This window comes from Adiantum capillus-veneris, chromosome 22 (genome assembly GCF_014529385.1).
Source record: "Adiantum capillus-veneris isolate H3 chromosome 22, ASM1452938v2, whole genome shotgun sequence".
In the NCBI taxonomy this organism is placed as follows: Eukaryota; Viridiplantae; Streptophyta; class Polypodiopsida; order Polypodiales; family Pteridaceae; genus Adiantum; species Adiantum capillus-veneris.
Window position 1 is genome coordinate 75397260 of NC_140952.1, and position 26078 is coordinate 75423337.

A 26078-nucleotide genomic window follows, 5' to 3' on the forward strand; every position below is an offset into this window, starting at 1 on the left:
TTGGGCCGGTGGAGATCTCCTGGTTGGTACGGACTTACTGTCGAATTTTTCCCCTCATTTTGGGATGCTCTTAAACAACCCCTAATCTTCATGATAGATGTGGCATGGGAAAAACAGGATCTACCAATTTCATGGAAAGAGGGCTTACTTAAGTTGTTGCCCAAGCAACCGCTTTGCAAGCAATTCTCTCATTGGCGGCCCATAAGTTTGATGCCGGTGATATACAAGATTTTGGTTAAAATGTTGGTCCACGCATCAAGGACTATTTGTTTAAAGGACTTCATCAAGCTCAGTATGGTTTCATTCCTCGTCGTCAAATCATGGACAATTTGGCCAATCTTATGATTGGCATGGAGTATGCTAAGTATACGCAACAAGATGTGTTGGTCATGCAAGTTGATATTGAAAAGGCCTTTGACACTGTGCACTGGGACTTCATTGCTACCACAATGAGATGTCTAGGATTTGGTCCTGAGTTGGCCAATGTGGTTTATTTCTTGTATGATTGTAGTACATCTTCGGGAATCCTGGGCGGGGAATTGACAGAATCGTGGCCGCTTGGTTGTTCGGTTAGGCAAGGTTGCCCTATTAGTGCTTTGCTGTATGCAATTGCCTCCCATCCTTTGTTGATGTATCTTGATCACTTGACCTCTGCGCAGCGTCTTCATGGTTTGCAGCTACCATCGGGTCATACTTTTATTGGGCAGGCTTATGCAGATGACTCACTATTTATGCCCCACAATCAACAAAACGATGTTCAAGAGATTATGAACGCTTTGAAATTGTTTGCGATTGTGGCTGGTCTTAACGTCAATTTCCGTAAATCAAAGCTTCTGCTGCTTCGTTCTTGTGATTGGCATGCTCTGCTGTGGCCAGGAGAGATTGTTCTTCCAAATGTAATCACTAGGCATTTGGGTTATCCAATTGGATGGAATGTTACTCACATGCAGAAAGTGGATTGGGTTATGAATCGCTTGATTGTTAAATTGCATTACCGGAAGCTTTCTACCTGGCCGCTACATGTTCGAACGCCTGCGAATTGTTCAGAGTATCCTCATGGCATATGTTCAGTTCTTTTTGCCATTGTTGCATTGGCCCCGTCATTGTCTTGACTCTCTCATGTCGGCCATTTTGTCTCATTTGTGGCGAACGCGTGCTCACAAAAAAGGTTTGCGCTTGATATCGATGGCAAAACTTTGTACACCAAAGCGCTTTGGTGGTTTGAATATTTTGGACCTGCGTAGGCATGTCATTGCTAGGAAGTCTATGCTTTTGCCTACACTTGTACAACAATCTCAGCCTTGGACTCTTATGTTTGCACGCTTGAGTCAGCATGTGGTTACATCCTCATTTGGTCACTGGCAATCATCCATGTGGGAGGCAATATTTGGTAAGATGGATGGTCATATTCCTGGATGCCCACTTTCTTCCACCTTGCTTTCTGCATGGAAACAGGTTACGATTCATCTATCGTGGAATGCTCGGAGGGAAGGACAATCACTTCGCGCGGAGAGCCTTCACTGGAGGCGGGCTTTTTCTCTTACTTTGGTCGACTGCTCGCCTCGCCAGGCGTATTTCCTCTCCTGCCGTGGCATTTGAGTGGTTGAGGATGTGGTGGATGCAACTGATTTTACTTTCGAGTTTCCATTTGTCGCTCGCCGCTTTGGATTGGGCATGCACTATTGCCAGTTTTGGAGAGAATTACAACAAATGTTGATAGGTTTCTTGCCCGTTTCACCTTTGGCTGATGGTGATCGCATGTCTGGCTGGAGCTTGGGGAAATGCCTTTTCAAGATATTTCTGTCGGCCGGGCATATGCTCGTCTTCTGCCTTATCCATGGATTGCTGATCATTGCAACGCTATTTGGCACCTGCATAAATTAGATATTTGGTGGCGCAGGATTATATCTGCAATATGGGAAAGCCATTTGCCGCTGAAAGAGCGTTTGTTTCTTTGGTGGTGTTTACTTGGTGTGCTCCCAGTGGGTACCTTTCTTAGGATGCGCCGTATCCGCCCTTCAGCATGTGTCCGTTGCTTATCTGCCGAGGAGGATGTTTGTCACCTCTTGTGGGATTGTTGTGTCACTCGAGACTTCCTTCGTCGGGTATCTGCGTGTATGCGGCTACGTTTTCCCACTACGGTCTTCCATAAGCGGTTTTGGGTTTTTGGTATCTTCTCGCCTGCGTTGCAGTGCTTTGCAGCCTTCTTCATGTGGATCAGGTTCTGGGCGTTCTGGAGCCTGTGGCAACAGCGTAATGGCTATATGTTCCATTGCATTCATACAGATCCCCTACCTTTCTTCAAGATTTCCCTTCGGCAATCTTTGTGGTTCGCCTTGGAAGTTGGTGATATCACGGCAGAGATACATCAGCTTTCTTATGAATGCTTTTAGATATTTTGTACAACCGAACACTGTTGTGTTCCTTTCCTTGTAAATCTTTTTGGTGGGTTTTCCTCTCTTTGAGGTTTCCCACAGATAGATAAATCAAATTGATTTACAAAAAAAGAAAAAAGTGTGTGTGGTAGAGGTGTGTATGTGTGTCTGTGTGTTTGGAGTGTGAGAAATCGTGAAGAGAATCTGATGCGCTCCTTGGTCCTGTGCGAGCCATCAGCCCCTGTGTATCTGCATCTGCGCGAGTTTCCCTGCCTGTGCGTGGTTCAGCAGCACCTGCACGGGTCTCGTCCCTCTGCCTCTGCGCGAATCAGCCTGCAGCAGGTCAGCCTGCGAGTGCTCTGTCTGCACAGTGACGTCAACGCCAGCTTGTTACACCTCGGCACGCCTTGCTGCAGCAATCTCTTTGACAGTCCAGCGTTTCCACAGACCTGTTCGTTGTGTGTTCTCTGTTAGGGATTGGTGTTCACCTCTACGACAGATTGTGTGTGATGATTTCTCCAGGCTAGTTGTAATTTTTTCTCCAGTAGGCTTGTGTACAGCAAGGTTTCTTTGGTACAGTACTGTGGGCAGTGTATATACTTCTGCTTCTTTGGATTTTTTAGTAGTCGGCAGTTCATAAACGTTAGGTTCTCGGCGTATGTCAGATTTTGGTGCCCTTTATTATCGCATATTAAAGAAGAAAACAGATGGCACCTAAGTCTTCAGAAATGGGTGAAATCCGAGCTTGTTTGCTAGAGGATTTTGAGGGTGCACGGAATGCTTGGGAGGGGCACGAACGTGCTACTGAAGTGCTCATTCCTGTTCAAGCATTGATGGACCCAGTGGCCGAATATGCTTTGAATGCGATTATTCTGTTTTTCCTGGGCAGGATGCCCACTACGCAAGACGTGGGTCAATGGGTGGACTTCTTGCTTAAACGCCAGGTAATTTGAGGCGTTTACTTGGTGCCAGAGGATTCTATGAAGTTTTGTTGGCAGATATTGATGCCCGTAACATGTTGCTTGAGTTGTCTCCTCTGTTTTTTGGTACTCAGATGACACATGTATTGCCGTGGACATTTCCTAAGGACTATCAAAGCCTGATCCGTCATAAGTGCCCGGTATGGGTGGAAATCCTTGATTTTCCACGCACTTGGCGCCATTCCTTCCTATGCTTGCCGCTTGTTTGGGAAAAGTGATTTGTCCTCCCAAACTCAATGCCAATACCAATCGTTTTTGTGTGCTTTGGGACACGGATATTCCCACCTCTAAGGGTATTACTGTCAATTCGGGGGACTCACTCATTGGGAAACGCCCTTTCAAGCTGAGATGGGGAAAATTTGCAAATTCATGCTTTCGTTGTGGGAAATTTGGACACATGCAATCTGAATGTTCCGATCCTGTTTTGCAACCCCCTCTTTCGGTTGTCCCTCAGCCTGCGGTCTCTACTGAGAGAGAAGTCCCTAATACAATATCTGCCGATGTTGCAGCTTCTGCATTGCCTAATGTCATACCTTTGGAGAAAGGCAAGGTTAAACCTGTTGCTTCCACAAACCCTCCGAGTAAAGGAAAGTCGCTTTCTTCTTCGGAAACCAAAAATAAGGGGAAAAATGTGAGACTCGGCGGAAGGGTCTCCTTGGATAACCCCCAAGAAGACTGTTAAGATGCGCTTGCAGCTTTCTTCTCGTAATTATGTACCTCCTGAGGTTAAATCTGCAAGACAAAAACCCCTTCTTTGTAATGATAATTGCACTCTTGCGGATGCATGGATAAGGTGGTGCGCTCTTACAGGGATGCAGTGGATCATGGGACTTTTCAAGCATCTGAAAGCTTAGTTTCCTCTGAGACAGGCATGCAGAATACTGTGGCTGGAGTCGCGGGCTGCTGATTTTCATGTGCTTATGGGCACATCAGCTTAGTCCCTTCCTTATTTTGTCTCTTTACATATCTCTTGAATGCATAGTTGTGTAAAATGCATTTCATATAATGTGTGTGGGTTATGTAACCCTGATAAGTGGAGACTAACCTGGCACTATGTACATACATGTAAGGCAAACATTGTGGTTTTGCAAGAGCATAATCAACATGATTATGCTGGGCAATGCTCGTATTTTGCGAGATACTGGATAGCATATGCTGGTTCGTTGGGCTTTTCGGGTGTTCTCATTATGGTTAGGCATGAGTTGCAGCCAGTTTTGGCGTATAATGATCTAGCGCGTCGTTGGATGGTGGTTCAGTGCACGACCAATGGTTAGGTTTATGAATTTGATGGTGTTTATGAGCACACAACCTCGGGACAACGAGCTATTTTGTGGCGTGAGATATCTTCTTATCCATGGCTTTCGAATGCATTGCTTTGTGGTGATTTCAACAATGCACCAGCTCCATCTGATAACACTACAGGGCATTCTCACATGTTGAGCACATAATTGCAAGCTTGGACAGATCTTGTGGCATGTACAAGGATGTTGGACCCGTGGACCCTCTTGCATCCTGATGTTTCGGGGTATACATTTCAACATAGTGCCTTTTCTGCATATCATGCAAGATTAGAGCGGTGGTATGTTCTTGGCATGCAACAATTTGATGAGTTTGTGTGAGAAATGAGCATAGACCATTCTTTGCTTTTATCTGATCAAACTCTTGTTGTGATGATGTTGCGCTTTGGGCAATTACATTATGATCAGCCTCTTTCTAAGAAGCGTCTGTTGCACATCAACAATGCATATCTTTCACACGAGGCATTTCATGAGATGATCTATGAGGTTATTCCCCCTTTGGTTGCTCAAATGCATCTTGATCCTCATGTTGCCTGGGTTCACTTTGTTGTGCATGTGCAAAGTGTAATTCAGGACTATGGCAAGCATTACATGTTTCAATTACGTGGTGATGTTGAGGACGCTAAGCATATGTATCGACAGCCCCAATTCTTAGCTGACACACGTTTGTTGTTAGAAACTGAATCCACGGCCCTTTGTCAAGCCCAGGTGTGTTTGCTACATAATGACAAACGAAAATTGGACAAATGGCAAGCTCGTGCTTGTCATCGAGCGTTTATAGACAAGGGATGTGCCTCAAAGCAGTTTTTCAAGCACTTGCATCATTCGCAGGTCTCTCAAACTATAAAGCGGGTAATGTGTCGACCAGGAGCTTGGACAGCTTCGAAGCGTGAGCTTGTAGATGCCATGGTGTGCCATTTTAGGACTGTTTTTGCCGCTCCCCCTGTGGCATCCGCCACAGTTATTCATGCATGTCAGCTTTTGTTATCTACAGTACATTCGATTGTCTTGCCTCAGGATGCTTTGGCCATGGAGACGGCTTTTACAGAGAATGAATTGCACTCAGCTTTGCTTGCTCTCGGAAGATGGCGTTCGCCTGGTTGGGATGGGAATTTTTTCTCTCTTTCTGGGAGCCTTTGAAAGAACCTTTACTTTATATGATGAACGCTGCGTGGGTGAAACAGGATTTACCAATGTCTTGGAAAGAGGGTTTATTGAAGTTGTTGCCTAAACAAGCACTTTGTGAGCAGTTCTCACATTGGCAGCCAATTTCTCTTATGGCGGTGATCTATAAAATCTTAGCTAAGATCATTGTGAATCATATCAAGGAACCTCTTATGGCTGGTATCCATTCCGAGCAGTATAGATTTATCCCTTGTCGCCAGATTTTGGATAATCGGGCTAATGTATTGATTGGCATGGAATATGCCAAATGTACCCAGCAGGATGTTCTCGCAATGCAGGTAGACATTGAAAAGGCTTTCGATACGGTTCAATGGGATTACATTGTTGCTACCATGCGGGCCCTTGGCTTTGGCCCAAAGATGGTCAATGTCGTTTACTTCTTTTATGCCCGCAGTACATGTTCAAGCCTCCTTGATTGAGCGCTCACAGAACCTTGGCCTCTTGCATGCTCTGTCAGACAGGGTTGCCCGCTTAGCGCCTTGTTGTATGCCATTGCCACTCACCCTCTCTTATTGCATTTGGATCACTTGACTTCGCTCGGTGGTCTTCATGGGCTGAAGTTGAAAGACTTTGCAGAACACGCCTATGCTCATGATTCGTTGTTCATGCCTCGTCACAACCGTGAAATTATGCAGGCATTATATACATTTGGCTTGGCAGTAGGGCTTAGGTTAACTTTCGGAAATTTAAACTCTTGCCTCTTGCTGTTTGTGACTGGCATCATCTTTTGTAGCCAGGTGAGATTCTCGATCAGCATGTAGTGGTCAAGCATTTAGGATATCCTATCGGTCAGCAGGTTACTAATACGCAACAAATCGATTGGGTCATGCAACGCTTGAATGTCAAATTGCACTATTGGAAACTATCTATGGCCGCTACATGTTCGGCTTCATACAGTGCAAAGTATCATGATAGCATATGTCCAGCTTTACTTGCCGTTGCTGCACTAGCCTCACTCCCGTCTCTCATTGCTGATGTCCACTATTGTATCTCACTTGTGGTGCACCAATTCTCATAAGAAAGGTCTTCGTTTGCTAGCAATGGAGAAACTCTACACTCCAAAGTGTCTTGGCGGGCTGAATATTTTAGACCTTCGCCGCCATGCATTGGCAAGGAAGGCTATGTTATTGCCCACTCTTGCATTGCAGTCTCAGCCATGGATAGTTATGGTTGCTGATCTATGTCGACATGTTGCCACTCCTGCCTTTGGTCATTGGCAGACTTCCCTTCGGGAGACTGTGTTTGGCAAGATGGTCGGTAATATTCCAGGTTGCTTGATCACCTCAGGCCTGCTCTCCGCTTGGAAAGTTGTTACAGATTTTTGTTGCCTTTGGAAAGCATTCATTGGAGCAGGGCCTTTTCTTTTAGTTTGGTTGATCAATCGCCTCGTCAAGCTTACTTCCTCTCTAGTCGTGGTATACGCACAGTGGATGATGTGGTGGATTCATCTGGGAATTTGCTTACCTTTTCTCGAGCGGCAGCACGCTTTGGGTTGGGCATATATTGTCGTCAGATTTGGAGCTTGCTTCGACATATACTGGATTCTTTTCTCCCTGTTCCGTTGCTGGCCAGTGGATGTGTAGCGCGGATAGCGTGTCGTGCTCTCTACAGTGGGTGCTCCTCGGTGCAATGTGCATGACAATCTCACTCCGAACACACTGAAACAAAGGAACAATAGATAACAACTGAGCTCACAGAGACACAACAGCAGACCAGAACATATGACTCGACTATCTCAAAGAACCGATACAGACTCTGGCGTGGCAGCACACTCAGCTCCAACCTAGGACTCACAGGTACAATGGGGGTGTCGAGGCTCAGATGTGTAGGGATGGTGAAGACGTGCTATAACGGCTCATAAATGTCAGCCATCTAAATCTATCCTCAAACTGAATGGTGGTGACCTGGCCACGATGTCCACTAGACCACCGTCCGGATCCCTACTGCCACGTGTCATTGCCCAGCCTAGAGAGTCCGTCCAGTGTGAACCAGCCTAGACCAACTGTACTAACTGTGTGTCCTGTGAAAGTGACACTGTAGCCTGCTACAGGTTGCCCGCCACAAGACCGCTCACCGTCTCGGTGAGAGAAACAACTGAAACTGCTAATCGACCGCAAAAGAAACCACTACTGCACATCACTGTCATTGTAAAAAACTGCTTTGCAGTCACCCAAGAGAAAGATTAGTCGCCACACCACACGAAGCATCAGTCTCTGAAGCTGGAGCCATCAAATCAATGGTGGGGCCCTGCTATATGTAGGCTCTCCTGTTTGTAACTGGGCTGCCTGGGAAGGGGCCAACCACCTATTGCTGGGTAGAGGGTAACACCTGTCCTGTAGTGTACTAAGGACGTCGAGTAACACAACCATGGTGGTGTGCTCCAACAATACCGTCGCAACAAGGAACGTTCTGCGTCTGAGGCAATGGTGACGACTGAAACCCTTGAGGATACTGTTGATTGTAGTACTGAACTGGAGTCTGTTGGTAGAGTCCCATAAATTGCTAAGAAGGACCCGTTACTGCATTCTGCACTAGTGTACCTACTCCAGTCCATCCATACCCCATACCCATCATCGTAGGCTGGGTTGCCCTATTTTCATGTAAGAGCAGTTCTCTAAATCCTTGTACCTGAGCTTGAAGATCATTAATCACTTGAGACTTTAACTTCAAGGCCTGTTAGAGTGCGAAAATAGTAGCATCCCGATCGGCGATGGCGCTCTCAGTGACTCGCAGAGATCACTCCATAGCTGCGTAAGTAGCTGCGTGACGCTGATGTGTAGCTGCCAACCGCTCTGTCCCAAGCTCAATGGTGGCAATGGCTTGCCTGGACTCGTGCAGTATATCCTCAGATAGGCGAAAAAGTGATGTAGAGTCCGACACTGTGGAAGATCCTGTAACAGTGTCAAGCGGGAGAGGGCTGGCAAGTGGTACTGCTGGTAGCACTGGGGTGGCAAGTGGCACTGCCTGTGGTGGACTTGGAGCATGCCTCTGGTGGAGTAGAGACGGTTGGAGTGGCCACAGTAGGACTAGGCATAGGGGAAGAAGCAACTCCAGTTGGGGCTTGGGAGCTAGTCACTGTGGTAGGAGTAAAAATAGCAGCAATAGCGAGAGGGACACCCACTGTAGAAGCCACAGTTGTGACATGCATAGTGTGTTCTGTAGCGCCTCAACTTACTATCGAACAAGTAGTTGGAGTATGCGGGGAACGTTGAACAGGTTGCTTCACTCGAAGCTGTTGGCTCTCAAAAACTGCCAGTGATACTAAAGATTCTACTGTATTCTTCACTACTTTCGCCCTCTTTTTCTTCGGTTTCCCAAGTAGATCCTTTGTCTCTTCAATAGCTTTCCATTTTGCCTTAGAACTTTTACACCGCATCTCCGCATCCACATCCATGGGGCTAACATGTATGTTAATGACCCAGGCCAACATGGGGGCTGCAAAGCACTGAAAGCTAGATTGCATAGATTGCACCTGAGCTCTGAATCTTTTTGCCCGCGACTGTAAGGAGGTAAATAAAATTTGATGAAAGCCACACGGGATGGTGTTGATGAGGCAGTATAGGCCATCGCAGTGAGAGAACGTAGTCGGCACGTCACATCTGCCCTTGCTTACTTTAGCAGCTCTGACCAAAAAGTAGTACTTGAAAAAGGCCCATAGATTTTTATTTCTTGCATAGTCAGCATGACTAGTACTAAGGAGCTCTTTGCATGCTTGAATGGTCGCATCTTTCGAAAGTTGTAAATAGGTTCTCGTAGCCGGTTTTACTGTAGGAAAGTTTTTCATTCCCAAAGAGTAACCAATGCGTGTAGCCGTTAGTGGGTGCCCTCTTACTTTGGGAAAAAACTTGAGAATCTCATGCACCATATCCATGGGAATATCAGTACGCAGATTGGCCTCTGCTAACGCTAAGAGACCTAGCGTATGTAGCTGATCTTTTGATAAGACTTCTTGAAGAGACGGATGAGGCTGCTGCAGATGGAAGTTCAAAGTGAATTTGGTTTGAGTTTTGGAGGAAGGAGGCCGAGGAATTTGATGGCTCAGCACTTGAGTGATTGGCCTTCTTCTCTTTGTCTTTCGTAGCATCTTCCTGTTGGCTAGAAGACTCTGAGTCAGAGTCAGAGGCAGAGCCGGAGTCAGTTGCTTTGTAACTCTCATCACTATGATCAATGGAGGAGAGATCAGTGAGGCCATGGCTGGAGGTTTCTACATCTTCTTCTTCTATAGAACTTCTAGATGTTTCAATGGGTCTCTGGCAAGACTTCCTAGCCTTCTTGCTTGTACCCGCCATAGTGAATTGTTGTTTCTTCTGCTTGAACTCGCTGTTGTGTTCCTCAAACACGTGCAAAACTGAAAACGTGAGTCGAGATTATTCAAATAGGGCCTGGTTGAAAATCGAGAAAAGCTCTGCACTTGAGGGGATGTGAAAAGCCCTGCACTTATTGAGATGCGCTGCAACCTGGAACGCGATGGGATAGATGCAGGAGGGGCGAGGGGGTGGGGTTAGGGTAGGGGCGACAGGTATTAGATAGGGGGGCGAGAGGGGAAAATTGGGTAGGGACGAGTGGGAGATTTGTTGAGGGGCGAGGGAATTAGAGGGTAGGGGCGAGGGAATTACAGCGCAGGTTGGTGGATTGGTGAGGGGCGAGAAAATTGGAGGGTAGGGGCGAGGGAACTGTTTGTTGGGTAGGGGCAAGTGGCTAAGAGGGTGGAGTGAGGGGGATTGGTGAGGGCGAGGGGGGTTTTAGAGGGTAGGGGCGAGGAAAGTAGAGGGTAGGGACGAGGGGGATTGGAGAGGGGGAGGGGGGTTTTAGAGGGTAGGGGCAAGGGGAATTGGTGAGGGGCGAGGGATTTTTAGAGGGTAGGGGCGAGGGGGGTTTTAGAGGGTAGGGGCAAGTGAGCTTTAGAGGGTAGGGGCGAGGGGGGGTTTAGAGGGTAGGAGCAAGGGAAGTAGAGGGTGGGATTAGGGAGGGTTGGTGAAGGGCTAGAGGATAAGAGGGTAAGGGAGAGAGTAGATAGTAGGGCCGAGAGTTAGATAGGGGGCAAAGGGGTATAGTGCACGAGAGAGAGAAAGGAGAAAGGAAGAGATAAAAAGTTGTAATGTGCTACCAGCATAACTAGGATGTGGTCGATCACAAAAGTTAGAGCAACCAACTTCGAGCAAACTTGCATGTAATTGTAAGAGAGAGGGGAAGAGATGCAAGTAGCATGGCAGCAGGAGTGAAGCGTGCTGAAAGAGTGTTACGAAAGAGATCGCATAAGAAAGACAAGGAACTAGATGTGTGTGTGCGTGAGAGCTCACCAAAAGAGAGAGAGGGGAAGGGAGATACAACAGAGCAGGTTTGAAGTGTTAGGAAAAATACCAAAATTCAAGGATCTCTCTGACGAGAGTTGAACCTCGGACATTCAACAAATCCATGAGGACAGAGAGGCAGTAGAAACAAACCTAGCAGTAACGGTGGATCATAGTAGGACTCCAAAAACCCAATTTTATCAATGAGAGGAGAGCAAAATTGATGCACATTGTTAAACAGAGAGAAATTTAAAGATAACACCGATTACAACTGAGATGAGAACTGACACGAGGAAGACTGGAGAAGAGGGAAAATGGAAAGCCGGAGAGAGTGAAGACGGGACAGTCATAAGGTTGTTCGTGGAGGGATAACCCAACCAAATTTCTAAAGAGTCAGGACATGTGAGTGATAGCACTTAATCCTTGATCCATTTACAAGTGGCAAGGGAACCCATGCCAGAGTGACTAACTGGACAGCCCCCTGTGGCAAAATCTCTTGTACCATAAATGGCCCTTGCCAGGCTGGGACCAGCTTCTTCGCTCTTTTTAGATATTTAGCTTGATAGAGTAGCACCAGTGTTCCTTGCGTTATTTTTTGCTTTCTGAGATGGTGATCATGCCACGCTTTGCGACGAAGTTTCTCGGCTTGCAGAGCATGTGAAGCTAACATCCTGCTTTCTTCTAACATTGAGAGACGAGAGAGGTTTGTGGAAGCAATCCCAGTTGTGACGCGAACGCTTCCTACTCTTGTTGAACCTGAGTTGAACTCATATGGTGCAATTGCTTCTAGACCAAAAGCTAGCTGGAATGGGGTGTGGTTAGTGGTTGCCTTGAAGGAGGTGCAATAAGCCCAAGCTGTGCCGAGGATAGCTTGAGCCCAAGAAATTGGATGCAGGTGACAAGCTTCCTTGAGAAGCACAATTAGCACTTCGTTAGTGCTCTCAGCTTGCCCATTTACTCTAGGATAGTAAGAGCAAGATTTGTGATAAAAAATCGGTTCGTGAGCAATGTGGAGATCAGGTCGTTGACGAAATGACTACCTCGATCACTGGTGATTTCCAGAGGGCACCCAAACTTGCAAAAAATATTTTCATACAAAAATTTTGCGATAGTGGCAGCTGTACAATCGATGGTAGCCACCACTTCGGCCCACTTTGTTGCATAATCCGTTGCTACCAGGAGTACGATTGCCGGGTTGAGCCGGTGGAGTAATTGGACCAACAAAGTCCAAGCCCCATCGCTCAAAGGGCAACCACGCCATAGATACCTGCAAAGGGCAATTGGATTGCTTGCTAAGCTTGGGCGCACATCGCTGACAGACATCACAAATCTTGACATGAGCAATAGCATCTCTAAATATATAGGGCCACCATAAGCTGGTCTGTAAGATTTTTTACGCCGTGATGTGACAAGGGTAGTGGCCACCTGTAGGACCACTGTGTGCATCTTCCAAAATGTGGTCTACTTCATGAGGGGATACGCACCTGCGCAGCACACCATCTGGCCCAGATTTGTAGAGCTGTCCACCAATCAAAGAGAAGGGTCTAGACTTCAGCAAGAGTCTTCTTTTTTGCAAGGGAGAAGCATTCTTAGGATATATGCCAATAGAGAGCAGATGTAATACATCTCCATACCATTCTGGGGTCGTGTCGACCTTGCAGAGATGACTATCCGGAAAGTCATCATCAACCCCAGTATCGCGCTCACCTGTATGTATGCGAGACAGATGGTCGGCCATGACGTGCCGCTTGCCTGGACTAAGAACTACTTCGAAATCGAATTCCTGGAATATCAGTAGCCACCTCTAGACTCTTCCTGCAACTTGGGGTTTATTCAGAAGATAGCGTAGCACATGATGATCCGTGATGATAGTGAAGTGAACCCCTAACAAGTAATGACGAAACTTTTGTAAAGAATACACCATAGCCAAACCTTCCCTTTCTGTGGTGCTGTAGGTGCGCTCTGCTTTGGTGAGCAGGCGACTTGCATAGTGAACAGGCAATCCAGGTTGTACTCCTTACTCTCTGAGTCAGCACAGCACCCACAGCCAGTTGATGGGCATCAGTATGCACATGAAAAGGGAGAGACCAATCTTGAGCCACTAGAATAGGTGCTTCAGTGAGGCATTTTTTGAGGTATGCAAATGCTTCAGCCTTAGGTTTTGACCATTGAAAGGGTACAGTAGCACTAGTAAGTCAGGTCAATGGTTGAGCCACCTGTGCATACATTCGTATAAACCTGCCATGATAGCCTGTGTGGCCTACAAAGCTCTGAACACCTTTCGGGTTGATGGGAGGCGGTAACTTCAAGATGGCCACGATCTTCTCTCGATCGGGTGCTAAACTTTTGGCAGACACCACATGACCTAGAAGTGTGCCCTCAGCGACCAAAAAATGATATTTGTTAGGATTGAGATTTAGGCGTGCCTCTCTGCACCTGAGGAAATCAGCAGCGAGCTGAGCGAGGTGCTCCTCTAGATTTTCCACTGTGGTTGAGCATTGAGCACCTGAGAAGGTCGAAAAGTCGTCCATGAAGATGCGAAGATGATCCGTAAGTAAAGGCCATAATATGAGATATACTACTCAATTGAAGGAAGGTGGAGTGTTTTTCAACCCAAACGACATTCAAGTGTAGATAAAAATACCCCAGGGAGTCACGAAGGCCGTTTTAATCTGATCACCTGGATGGATGCCCAACTGATTGTATCCATTGAACCCATCCATAAAACTGTACAATACATGCCCTGCTACATCTTCAAGCACACGCATAGTAAAAGGTGTGGGAAAACCATCTGAGATAGTTACCTTGTTCAGAGCGCGGTAATCTACGCACACACGGATTTTATTGGACTGCTTCTTAGGGGCTATCACCATGGGTGATAACCACTCAGAGTGCTCCACAAGTACAATGATCCCTGCCTTTTGCATTTTTCGAGCTCTGACTTGACAGCCTCTGCATACTTTGGGTCGAGCTTGTAGGCTCGGCCTCTGACAGGCTTATTAGCCCCTTCAACCAGAGGGATAGTGTGGACACCCAATTCTGGTGAAATCCCTTCCAAATCCTTGTAGGACCAAGCAAAAACATCTTTAAAAAAGTGTATAAAAGAAACTACCTGATCAAGTAATGCAGGATGCTCCCATAACCGCGTTGCTAAGAGGACGTGCTGAGGGTTTTCATAGTCGCCCAGGTTGACTTCTTTGACCGGGTCAGGAGGTGTAACTGGGGAGGGTGCTTCGGAAGATGAAAAGTGAGCTGCCTCATGGAGCTTCGAGACATCATGGGCTGGTGTTTGATAGATTGGAAACTCTCCATACTCCTCTTGTAACCATCCTAGTGGAAGCTCCTCGAAGGGTAAGTCTTCAGACACAGACATAGCAGAGTGCTTTTGAGTGGGCGGGGCGTCAGATCCGGGAGATGTTAGAGGAAGAGGTGGAACATTGGCGAGCTCATGGAGAGGAGATTTCTTCCCCCTTCAGTGATGTGTTATAGGTTCACCAAGGCCGACGGCTTCCATCAGAGGAACACTTGAATCATGGTCATAAGAGACTTACACGCTTACTTCTTTGACTGGCGCACTTTTAGCTGTAGGGCTTGGGACACTGGTGTCAGCCTGAGGAGCTGGGAGAGAGAGTGTTACAGGCACAGGTGAGGCTTGAATAGAGACTACATAGCATGGCATCGATGTGGTAGCTTCCAACCACTGCAGCAAGTCTTCGTCAGACCCGTCAGGTGGGATAGGCTGCTCAAGGTCGAGGTTGGACTGTACTGATAATGAGCTGTAATGAACCACTGGATCCATACCTCCTTCGAGTCGAATTGGTTGCATGGGGGAGCCAGGAGTATGTATCCACATGGCGTCGTTTCCCCAATCATGAAGTGCCTTAGTATGCCGCAACCATGGTCTACCTTCAGAGGCACCTTATCTACTATGCCCACTGGATAGACTGTCCTCTGGTCCGCCAATATAATAGTGAATGGAGCAGGGCGGGTAGGCTGCAGACCTAAAGCCAACATAGTAAACTCTAGCATCAGATTGATCCTAGATCCACCATCCACTATGACACCTGAGAATTGATGCCCAAGAATAGACACAGTGAGATGCGGACTTTTGTAGTCGGTGAGGGGAGCAGCTGGATAAGAAATCATGTAGGACTCCAAGGGCTGCACAGGTAGGTGTCTGCCACTAGGTCCCGCACAAGGATCCAGAGACTGGATGATGGAAAGGGTGTCACTTGGAAAATTTGCATCAAGTCGAAGCATGTTGTACAATGACACTTGCTGGAAGACCTCTCTCTGGGAAATTGTGTTTGGCAAGATGGTTGGTTATATTCTTGGTCGCTCGGTTACCTCTAATTTACTTCTTGCTTGGAAAGCTGCCTTCCTTGACCGCATATCAGCTGTTCTGTGCCTCCGCTTTCCATCGGCAATTTTCCACAAATGATATTGGAGTTTTTGCATTTTCCCAACTTCCCTTCAACGATTTGCAGTCTTCTTCACATGGGTCAGACTCTGGTCTCTATGATCTTTGTGGCGCCAACACAATACAGCATGATGTGGATCTCTTTTTCCACAAACGATTTTGGGCTTTTGGCATTTCCCCGACTTCCCTTCAACGATTTATAGTCTTCTTCACATAGGTCAGATCTGGTCTCTATGGTCTTTGTGGCACCAATGCAATTTCTGCATGTTCCATCAGCATGATGCGAATCCCTTTCCTTCATTTCACTTAGGCAATCCTTACATTTTGCCCTCAATGTTAGGGACATGTCCCCGAATATCCTACAACTTTGTTTGTCTTTAGAGCCTTCTCATTACAGAATACTTATGTGTTCTTCCCTATGTATTTTTCCTTCTGATGCGTTTTCCGCACTTTGAGGTTTCCCACTTGTCGATTAAGCAAAAAGATTTACAAAAAAAAAGTGTGCACGCAAGTGTCACACCCAGGTTTCCTTTTTATAGAGAGAGAGAAAGAGAGGGAGAGCTCATGTATGTGAGTGTGAGTGTGTGAGAGAGGGAGTTGTCATTGTCTGAAGATGTGGGTGTTGTATATGTTTAAAATACTCCATATCATTGTGCTACTCCTCCGTTTTTTCTTTCCACTACATGTGTCGAGAAAGCTAGAGCTCCGGATACACAAGTGGGAGTGGCTTTTTGGGGAAGGGAGTAGTAAATCGATTTTGATCGAGGAGGATTGGGGAGTTGGGGGGGGGGGGGGGGGGGGTTGTGCATCTAGAGTTGTGTGTGTCTTCTACAAAGAGGTGCGGGTGTAATTGGAGAATTGGTAGATCAGTTATGGGATCTTGGTAGATTGGTTCGGCAAGGTTGCCCTTTGAGTGCTATGTTGTATGCTATTGCTACGCACCCTCTATTGTTGTATCTGGACTCCTCAACCGCGTTTGGGCATTTGCATGGATTGGAGCTGCCTTCTTGTGATCATTTTGTGGCGCAAGCATATGCGGATGACTCCATGTTCTGGCCTAGAAATAGACCTGAGGATGTTCAATGCATTATGGAAGCACTACATGTTTATGGGCTGGCTGCAGATCTGCAAGTGAATTTCTAAAATCTAAATTGTTACCATTGCGTCAAATGGATTGGCACTCGGTATTATGGCCAGGTGAGATAATGAAGCCTTATCAAATTGTGAGACATCTTGGATATCCGCTGGCTTGGTCAATTAACAATGCAGAATTATTGGATTGGGTTGAGAACAAATTGAGGTCTAAATTGCGATATTGGAAATTATCCACTTGGCCGCTACATGTAAGACTCAAAATAGTATCCATATTGGTGGCATACATGCAATTTTTCTTACCTATGTTGCATTGGCCACCCCGTCGTCTTCGGACCTTGATGTCTCAGATACTGGAGCACTTCTGGTCTACTTCTTCTCAGAAAAAGGGTCTGTGTCTGCTTGCGATGGATACGTTATGTATTCCAAAGCGTTGTGGTGGTCTCAATATTCTGCATTTGGGTTCTCATGTTATAGCAAGAAACGCCACTTTGTTGTTGGTGTTGGTTGAGCAAAAGTAGCCTTGGACGCAAATGTTTGCATTTCTGTGCTCTCATGTGGTTTCTACACCAGCTTTTGGCCATTGGCAGCCGTCGTATTAGGATGTGGTTTTTGGTAAGTTTGAGGCCACAATTTCCAGTCTTGCAGCATATTGGAAATTGGTCACACGAGAGTTGTTGTGACATGGTAGAGATGATGCCTGTGGAAACTCACTTCGATTAGAAAGTTTACATTGGAGTCGGGTCTTTGATCAAACTCTTGTTCAATGCTCTCCTAGACAGGCTTATTTTCTCTCCCAAAAAGGTATTGACAGCATAACTGATGTGACGGACGCTAATGGACAGGTGCTCTCATTTAGACAAGCTACTCTTACCTTTGGGCTTGGGATGCACTATAGGCGCGTGTGGGACAATATTAAAAATCTAGTTGACTCCATATCTCCTGTTCCACCGCTGGTTATGGAAAATCGAATTTATGATTGGCGCTACGCTGGTTCTTCAATCTCCTCAATTTCTGCAAAGAAAGTGTAATGTCATTTCCAATCGTCCTCCTAGATCCATGAACACTATAATAAGATATGGAATATGAACAAGAGCGTTACATGGTGACGAAGTAAATTCATGAAAGTGTGGCATGCGTAATTTCCTTTGAAGGAGCGACTGTTTATGTGGAGATGCATCGTTGGGGTTCTCCCGATTGGCAACTTTGTGCTATCTAGAAGATTGTCCTCTTCGTGATGTGTCCGATGTGGTGCAGCAGATAAGAACATTCCACATTTATTGTGGTCTTGTTCTCACACGCTACAGTTTGTGGATTGCATCTCCACAGCTCTTCGCACGCGTTTTCCTGCCATGCATTTCGGTAGATTTATCTAGATCTTTGGAGTACTTCCGCCATTGTCGGCCGTATGCATTTTTTTTTGGCTGGGTTAGATTCTGGGTGCTTTGAACAAAGTGGAGAGTACGTAATTCCCTCATCTTTCAACAGATTCGAGTGGATATGTTTCCTTCTTCAAGACATCTCTTCTACAGTCTCTCCGAGTTGCCTATGGCTTGGACGAGCTTCCCGTTAGCCATTACGAGTTCTACTTTGATTGTTTCTGATTTCTTGTTTGTAGTATTTGTAATAGCAAATGTGTTATCTTGCAAGCCACAAATATCAACTATCATTTTGCTACATCACCAAGACTTTGATGAAAAACAGGAGCACTATACGCATTTTGGTGAGATCTTCAATAGAGTATAGAGTGGGGAGACAATTTTAGGGTACTCTCTCAAAGAAGGGTTTTTGATGCCAAAGACTATGTTGCGTGTGACTAGTAGTTTGAGATAGAAGGTGTTGGAGTGTCACAATTCTCCTTTTGTTGGGCACAAAGACATAGAGGAGACACTTACAAGTGTTGAGAGATACTTTTATTCGCCACAGCTCAAGAAGGATGTGGATGAGTTTGTGCATACATTTTTTGTATGTCAGAAAGTGAAGTATGATCGGCACAAAGTGACTAGACTTCTCAAGCCTTTACCGATTCCAGATCAACCATGAGAGAGTATAGCAATGCACTTCATTTTTTATCTTCCCAAGACTTGGAGTGGGTATGGTGGCATTTGGAGTATAGTGGATAGATATAGCAAACGGGCCCATTTTATACAAGTGAGGCGACAGTGAAGGCCAATTATTTAGCAAAGTTATTCATCTCGCTTCAGTTGCAAGAGATGCCTACATCTATTGTTTCAGATAGAGATCCCCAATTTACTAGCTTGTTTCAGAGAGCCGAATATGAGAATGTGGGTACTATGCTCAAATTCTCGTCTTCATTTTATCCACACACCAATATACAGCCAGAAATAACCAATTCATTGGTTTTACACTTGTTAAGGTGCTATACCTCTGAATATCAGTCTCAACGCGAGCCGTATTTGCCATTGGTGGAGTTTGCTTACATCAACAATGTTCATACTTTGACAGGGAAGGCACCATTCGAGATTGTTGAGGGTGGCAAAAAGGTTCCTCTTATTTTGTGAACCAAGGACACAAATTTTTCAAGCAGATGATTTCGTACAGGATCTAGAGGCTGCTTGTGCTAAGGTTAAGGAGGTTTTGCAGAAGTCTCAAGAACGGCACAAAAAAGCAACAGACAAGCATTATCGCGACTTGTAGTTCAAAGAACGTGATTTGGTTCTTCTAAGGTTTGAAAAGGCAAATGAAGAGTAAGGAGAAGCTTTTTTCAAAGCTAATCGCAAGATACTATGGGCCCTTCAAGATTTTTGAAAAGATCAATGATATGTCCTTTCGATGGGAGTTACCAAATACTTGGAAGATTCACAATGCATTCCATGCGAGTCTAGGAGCCAAAGGAGCAACCAAAGGTCGAAGAAACCGAGGAGATTCTTATAGTTGAGCAAGTCCTAGCACACAAGGAAAGAAAAGTGAAGAGTAAGCTAGTCGGCAGGTATTTGGTTAATTTCAAGAATTATCCGGCTCTTGATGCAAAGTGTTGCCCATAATTTGTGGGATTGTGGTTTGGAATTCCTTAAGGACTGAATAAGGGATGAGGTTAATGCATGAACCACCATCCCAATGACTCCTGTAAGCTGCTTCCCGTGAACAGTGACTAGAATCTACCTGCAATTCAGTCTCTCATTCACTGAATTTACGAAACAACTCCGTAGTGATGCTCTGTGTCACCCATCCTATGACACATCGTAGATGTCTAGTCCGGATGGTCAAATACTTCTTCTCAATGCTCTAGTCACCCAACCGAAGCGACGTATCGAAAGTATCCATTCCTAGTGGCCAACCAAATATTCCCGTTCATAGTGCTCTTGTCATTCCTCTCGAATGACGTACTAGGAGTATATGTACTCGGATGTACTCTTTTCTCGTAGGTTAACTACTTTAACCTAACAGTTCTAATGTGAAATCAAATAATTTCTAATTTGAATAAATTGAAATTACTCGAAAAAAGAGCTAATTTAGCAACATCCCTCTGGCTTCTAAATAGTTGTCTTCAATTTAAGCCCTTGTACATAGCTACCTAAAATGTCAAGGCAAGGAGCTAAGTCTTGCTTAGTCATCCATTGAGCACTGAATAAAAGTAATTGTTAAACTTCACTAGATACTTCCTAGTGATCTTTCAGACCTAATTTGCCGCTCTTGGTAATGTATGATTTCCTCTAGTTGGAGTATCTCTTCTATGTCCTTAGCCACAAGAGGTTTTTTAGAGGCAGGCTAACTCGGAGGCGGTCCAACATATGGTCTGAGTAGACTAATATGGAAGGCATCAATTAGGCAGAATCTCTAATCAAAATGTGACATCGTTGACTTGATTGATGATATTGAACCGCCCATAGTAACGGTAAGAAAGCTTCACCACCATCCCCTTATAAGCTGGTTACTCCTTTCATCTTGCCTTCTCAAACTTGAGTAAGACTAGCTGACCGTACTATCTCATGTGCTTGTCAACGGCTTTCTTATGTTTCTCTTGAGAGTGTAAAATTGCTCTATGATATTGCGCCCATAGTAACGGTAAGAAAGCATAACCACCATCCCCTTATGAGTTGCTTGCTCCTTTCATCTTATCTTCTCAAACTGGAGTAAGACTAGCTGACCCAATTGCAAGTCTAGTTTCTCATGTGCTTGTCTGCGGCTTTCTTATGTTTCTCTTGAGAGTGTAAAATTACTGTATTTACTTGCCCATAGGCTGTGTCCAAATCTCGGACAAACTCATCTCTTGCAAATATCTTCTTCTTAGGTAAAAGGGAATCCTAGATAAGCCCAGATATAGAAAGACCTTGATCTAAGGGTATTTTCTTTTTCTAAAATCTGTAATCTTTCATTTTGGTTCTAGGCTTATGGTTATGCTAAGGTTGGCCAGATTTTCACCAAATTTTGTTTGATTTGTGTGCATGATTTTCATGTTGCTTTTACTTTGAGGGAAAAACTTCCTTGTACCTTTACATTTGCTGAGAGAAAAGGACCCTTGGGCAAGGCCACCAAATCCGTTGTGCAAAAATGCTAGAACCTCTACCTTCCATTGTCACATTCTCCTCCCCTGCTCAATTATTTCAAGACACAATGGAGTTTAGGTTTTATTGCAAATATTGCAACGCATTCCTTAACCATCTTCTGCTGTCACACAAGGTGGTTACGTTGGTTGTAATTTATCTCTGATATCTCACATTTCATGTATAGAGAAATCAAAAAATTGCAACAACTCCCCTAATATTTCCTCTCCTCAACCCCCATGAACAAGGCCATAGGTCATCTCCCATTTGATTCAACAAACATAAAACGATATCTTGCTCCTTAAACAGACGTCCAATGGCACATAATGAAATTAGATGCATTTCTGTCATTACCTTGCATATAAAGAAAAGCATGCACTTTTTCTACATGCAGTCCAGCAATTGCCAACTTCTACTAATGTATTCATTATGTATTTCTTTTTTCAGTTTCATTCATGATACCACTGTATGTTTTGTGATAAACATGCCTTTCTCGTTTCATGACAAAACTGTCACCTTCCTATCTTGAATTCTATAGTTTACTTGTGTGAGTTCTTGTGCATGTGCATAGATTGACTTAAGGATTTTCCCTTGGTTTGAGCTTGAGTAACTACAAACTACGTGGAAATCCACTCATTGATTACCCTTACCAGTAATAACGCCTTTTCCCATCTGAGTTGTCACAAAGGGTATCCCGAGTTTGTCTACAAACTCTCGCAACCTGAAATTCATCAAAAAAGGAAAAAACAAAGGCATTTGTTCATGAGCAATCTTAACAACCCAACGTGCTTCTATATCAAATTTTTTGACATGGCATCATATAAAGGCTTGAAATCACGCAGTGCAGTTTGGAAGAGCACCTTTTGACTAAAGTTTGTTTGTTAATGACACCTAATGAAGCCTTACGTTATGACACATCTAGTCATCCACGCACCACAAAACAGGATAACCATCAGCTCCATCATGCGCATTCCTAGCTTACAGTACATCCCTAAGTAGTAACATGTCGTGCACAACTAACTAACGCTACTATATCCCAGTAGTATCCTCAGAGCTTGCTAGAGGTTGAAATCACCAAATGCTTGCTAGTATCCTTTTTCATATACCATGTCATCCCCAACACACATAATCTAGACTAAGACAATTCTATCATGTTGTCAATGTGGAAGGAGCTTGTTCCCATAGTATTTGCTCAGGAGAACGAGTTTCAGCAGCAAAGCATCCTTTCTAGAGGAGTGTTGGAGGCACTCAAATCACCCAAAGACTTGTGCTCATCGAATTCCAGAGGAGTCATCTCAAGCTAGCGATTGAAGATACATATGAGCAAGGGCCCTCTTTTGATGAGGGGTTTCACCCAGCACCCCAGAATAAACGTGGATCATGGACAAAGGTGCCTCTTGACACGTTTCCCTTGCATAAATGTCTTTGAAATGAGCCTGACATGTAAAGGTCTTCATTTGAGAAAGGATCTATCTACACTTTTATTCTGCATATTAAAGAACATACTCTTGCAAATTTTCGAATATGGGATGTGAAGATCTTCATTAGAGACAATGTATCCATAGCCTTGTGCAAATGACAGAGTACCCTAGGTTTTTTGCATGTAAGAAAATCTTGGGCTCCAATTGGTTCACTGGATGATATTTGTAGTTTGACCTTCTGATGAAGTTTAATGAGGATAGCTTCACACTCTGACAGAACAATCATAACCTGCTCGAATACGGAGTGAAAAGAATCCATTGTATTCAAAGATTTGGATGAAAACTTCGTTTCAGCTCAAGTAGAGGGCATTCCTGTATTAGTAAAGTATCTTGGAGGATTTTGGTGCATTACTTGACGCAAGTAGAGAATATACCGGATACATGCAAGGATCAAATTCAATTGAATTGGTCTTTGTAGGTTTATCAAAAGATTGATGAGCTGTACCTTTACTACATATTCGAGAAAGAGCTCATGTTGCATAAGTCCTTGAATGAGGGGCATTGGATAGCCCATGATCTTTACTCAAGTGGTACATGTAAGGGTGTAAGATACATGGTGCAATATATCAGTATGGACTTGCATATGCTTGTTATGCATGGGGTAGGAAGATTGCAGTATACGTGTGCACCTCCAATTAGGACTTCCGAGGACAAAATTCATAAATCAACCCCAAAACTGAATGGTGGCTTATGGGTTAGCCCCAAAACTCATTCACAAGTTCATGAGTTAATCCTGACAACTCATTGGCTCCACAATCTCTCAATAGGTTAATGGCGCTCAATAAAGGTATGTGGGCCTCAGTTTGGAACATCTCGGACTTGGGTGCTTGTTTTGAAAACTCTAGAATTCTTGAGTTGCTTCAGCATCAAGGATCTAAGAGGTGTTATCATAGTGATCTCTTGCATGTATGTGTAAGTGACATGTTTCTGTGGCTCTTGGTTGGTGGGATTGGACACACTTCAATGCGGGCACCCCTTTTTATTTAAGAAGGATGACTTCTCCTGCTCCGCAAGAACCTTAAGTCTCTGCTTTTCATCTGTCTTTTTCTCTGTCTAAGGGCTTTCTTTTGAGCAATGGTCTCTACCATTTTAGGTTTCCGCTTCTTCGGCACTTTGGATGCTTTGAAGAGTAGTAGATAAAGTAGTCAAAGCATTTAGCGGTATGTAGTCAGTAAAAGCCTACCTACCAGTAACTACATTCATACTTGTTTCAATATTTGCAACTTTATTCAAAATCCTGTCTCTCTTTGTATCAATTTTTTTCAGAAAAACTTGCAAATGCAAGCATGTTTGGCAATGTTATTGCATACAATTATTAATTGGGACTTCTGTACATGAAGTTGTAAACTTTCTAAGTCATATTTTACTTACATCTTTTGAGTGCGCTTTCTGTTTGCTCCTGCACCAACTAAAAAGAGTGGATGAGAAGCAGCTTCAATCATCTCCACTGCTTTCTTTATGGCCTTTTCTTCAGCTATGGGACGTCTTACAGGATGGACAGGAAAAATATGTCCCTCGGTCATCATGCCAGCTATATCTTCTGGCAGCTCTAAATGCACTGCACCAGGACGCTCTTCTTCTGCTTGCCGCACAGCCTCCCTAACCAGAGAGGGAATAAGATCACCATCTGCTATCTGCTTTGTGAACTGCGTATCAAATTACAAAGCCAACAAACTTGAGACCCAAGGAGCCAAGTTAAAACCTCTGCAATAAATGAACCAGAAGGACAAAAAACATGGGTTACAACCTTTGTGATGGGTCTCATGTTCTCAACAATATCCACAATTTGGAATGATCCCTGCTTGCTCTTGCGGATGGGCTTTTGACCTGTGATCATCATCTACATTTTTGATAAAGTTAGAAATAGTTTCTAAATGATATAATAGGCAAGAATATCTAGGAAAACCACAACAAAAACATGCATAGAGCAGCCATGCATGCATATGATGGAAACTTTTCAAGAGTACATATTGACACCACTTAAAAAATAAAGATGCTTGGAAATTTTAGGAGCATTGCATGAACTTGGGATTTTCTGACCAATACGCTTCCGTGATAGGGAGGACATATGATTACCCGGTCATTTTCACACGTCTATGTCTACCATGAAAAACTCCAATAAAAAAGGAGTATTCACAAAATATTTAAATGAGAATTACCATAGGAAATCCAGCCAGCTGTGCATATGCTGCAGCTGTAGCAAAATTAGTTGCTCCTGGGCCCAAAGTAGACAGGGAGACACCCACATTCCCAGTAAGACGGCCCACAGTCGCTGCCATAAACCCAGCAGCCTGTTCATGCCTTGTTAAAATCAGCTTTATGGATGAATCTTTGAGAGACTCCAGTAAGTCCAAATTTTCCTCCCCAGGTATTCCAAAGATGTACCTATCCAAAGCAAACGACCACAATAAATAAACACGCATGGAATTATAAACAGATCACACTAGCAGTTTGTTGACAAAGTGATTCCATGATACTTTTCTCAAAGCAGATGCCCTATACAACAATTGGCAATACCGTGCTGACTTCTCAATACCTAACAAAGCTAATCTCCCACTTTTTGAACTTTACTGTAAAGGAGAGGCATAATATTCATAAGCAACCCGCCCACTGAGCAGCCACAATCAATGTTTTACTGGATTTCTGGCCATCAGTTAGCAAATGTCATACTAGCCTTCTGTTCACCACTTAACCCATGCAATGGAGAATAAGGGAGTATTTGTTCAGAACAATGGCATTGCCCTGAAACTTGTAAAAGAAAGAGAATAAAACAGCGACTTTGCCTGCTCGCATGAATTTGCCAATTTTCTTCACTAACCAATGCAAAGGGTTATCATAACGGAACTGGTAGCCTGCTTTAAGCCATGGATCGCTATTGTGATGGGCTCAATCAATGGCACAATAGGCTCGATCAATGGCTAGCACCCACCAGAAAGAGGGAAACTTTGAACTACAATTTTGAGCCCATTTGAACCATAAGTGGTGTATTCTATTCTACGTGACTTTTCAGCCTATCAGAGTAGGCCATATATAACTTCACACCTCCATAGCCCCACCTCAAACGCATTATTATGAAGTCTCAGATATTTCAACTCAGGAATGTGTGTAAACCCATTATACTCCACCACCTCACCACTATACCCAATATTGTTACACCACCTCATGCTGTTACAAGCTTGGACACACGAACGGAAACTGCAAAATCACTGAACTTTACTAGAGAGAGGAGACCCTATTTTGTCTCTATAAGGAGTAAGAAAGAGGTGAAATTCCAAGGCAGAAGGCCAAGAAACTCAACCAATACTTCATACTGTGGGAAAAATACTAACAGAACGAACAAAAACATACAACTACCAGTCAGAATATGTTTGGCAGAGGCTTCTAGAGCGATACTTTCACTAGTAGTACACGTGCAGCCAAGGATACGTTTGCTAGAGGGTCTGCATCCTGG

At 44.5% G+C, this 26078-nt stretch overlaps 1 protein-coding gene across 1 annotated transcript in view; it reads right to left on the reverse strand.

The window, feature by feature from the left end:
* LOC147429604 (uncharacterized) overlaps positions 1–26078 on the reverse strand; it is a 256363-nt gene that overhangs the window by 201352 nt on the left and 28933 nt on the right. Inside the window, exons 2-5 of the mRNA XM_086495869.1 lie at positions 24787–25012; positions 24375–24467; positions 23999–24273; positions 21797–21867 (exon numbers count right to left, since the gene is read on the reverse strand). Coding sequence (XP_086351995.1) covers positions 21797–21867; positions 23999–24273; positions 24375–24467; positions 24787–25012 — 665 coding nt within the window. The remainder of the gene's footprint in view (positions 1–21796; positions 21868–23998; positions 24274–24374; positions 24468–24786; positions 25013–26078) is intronic.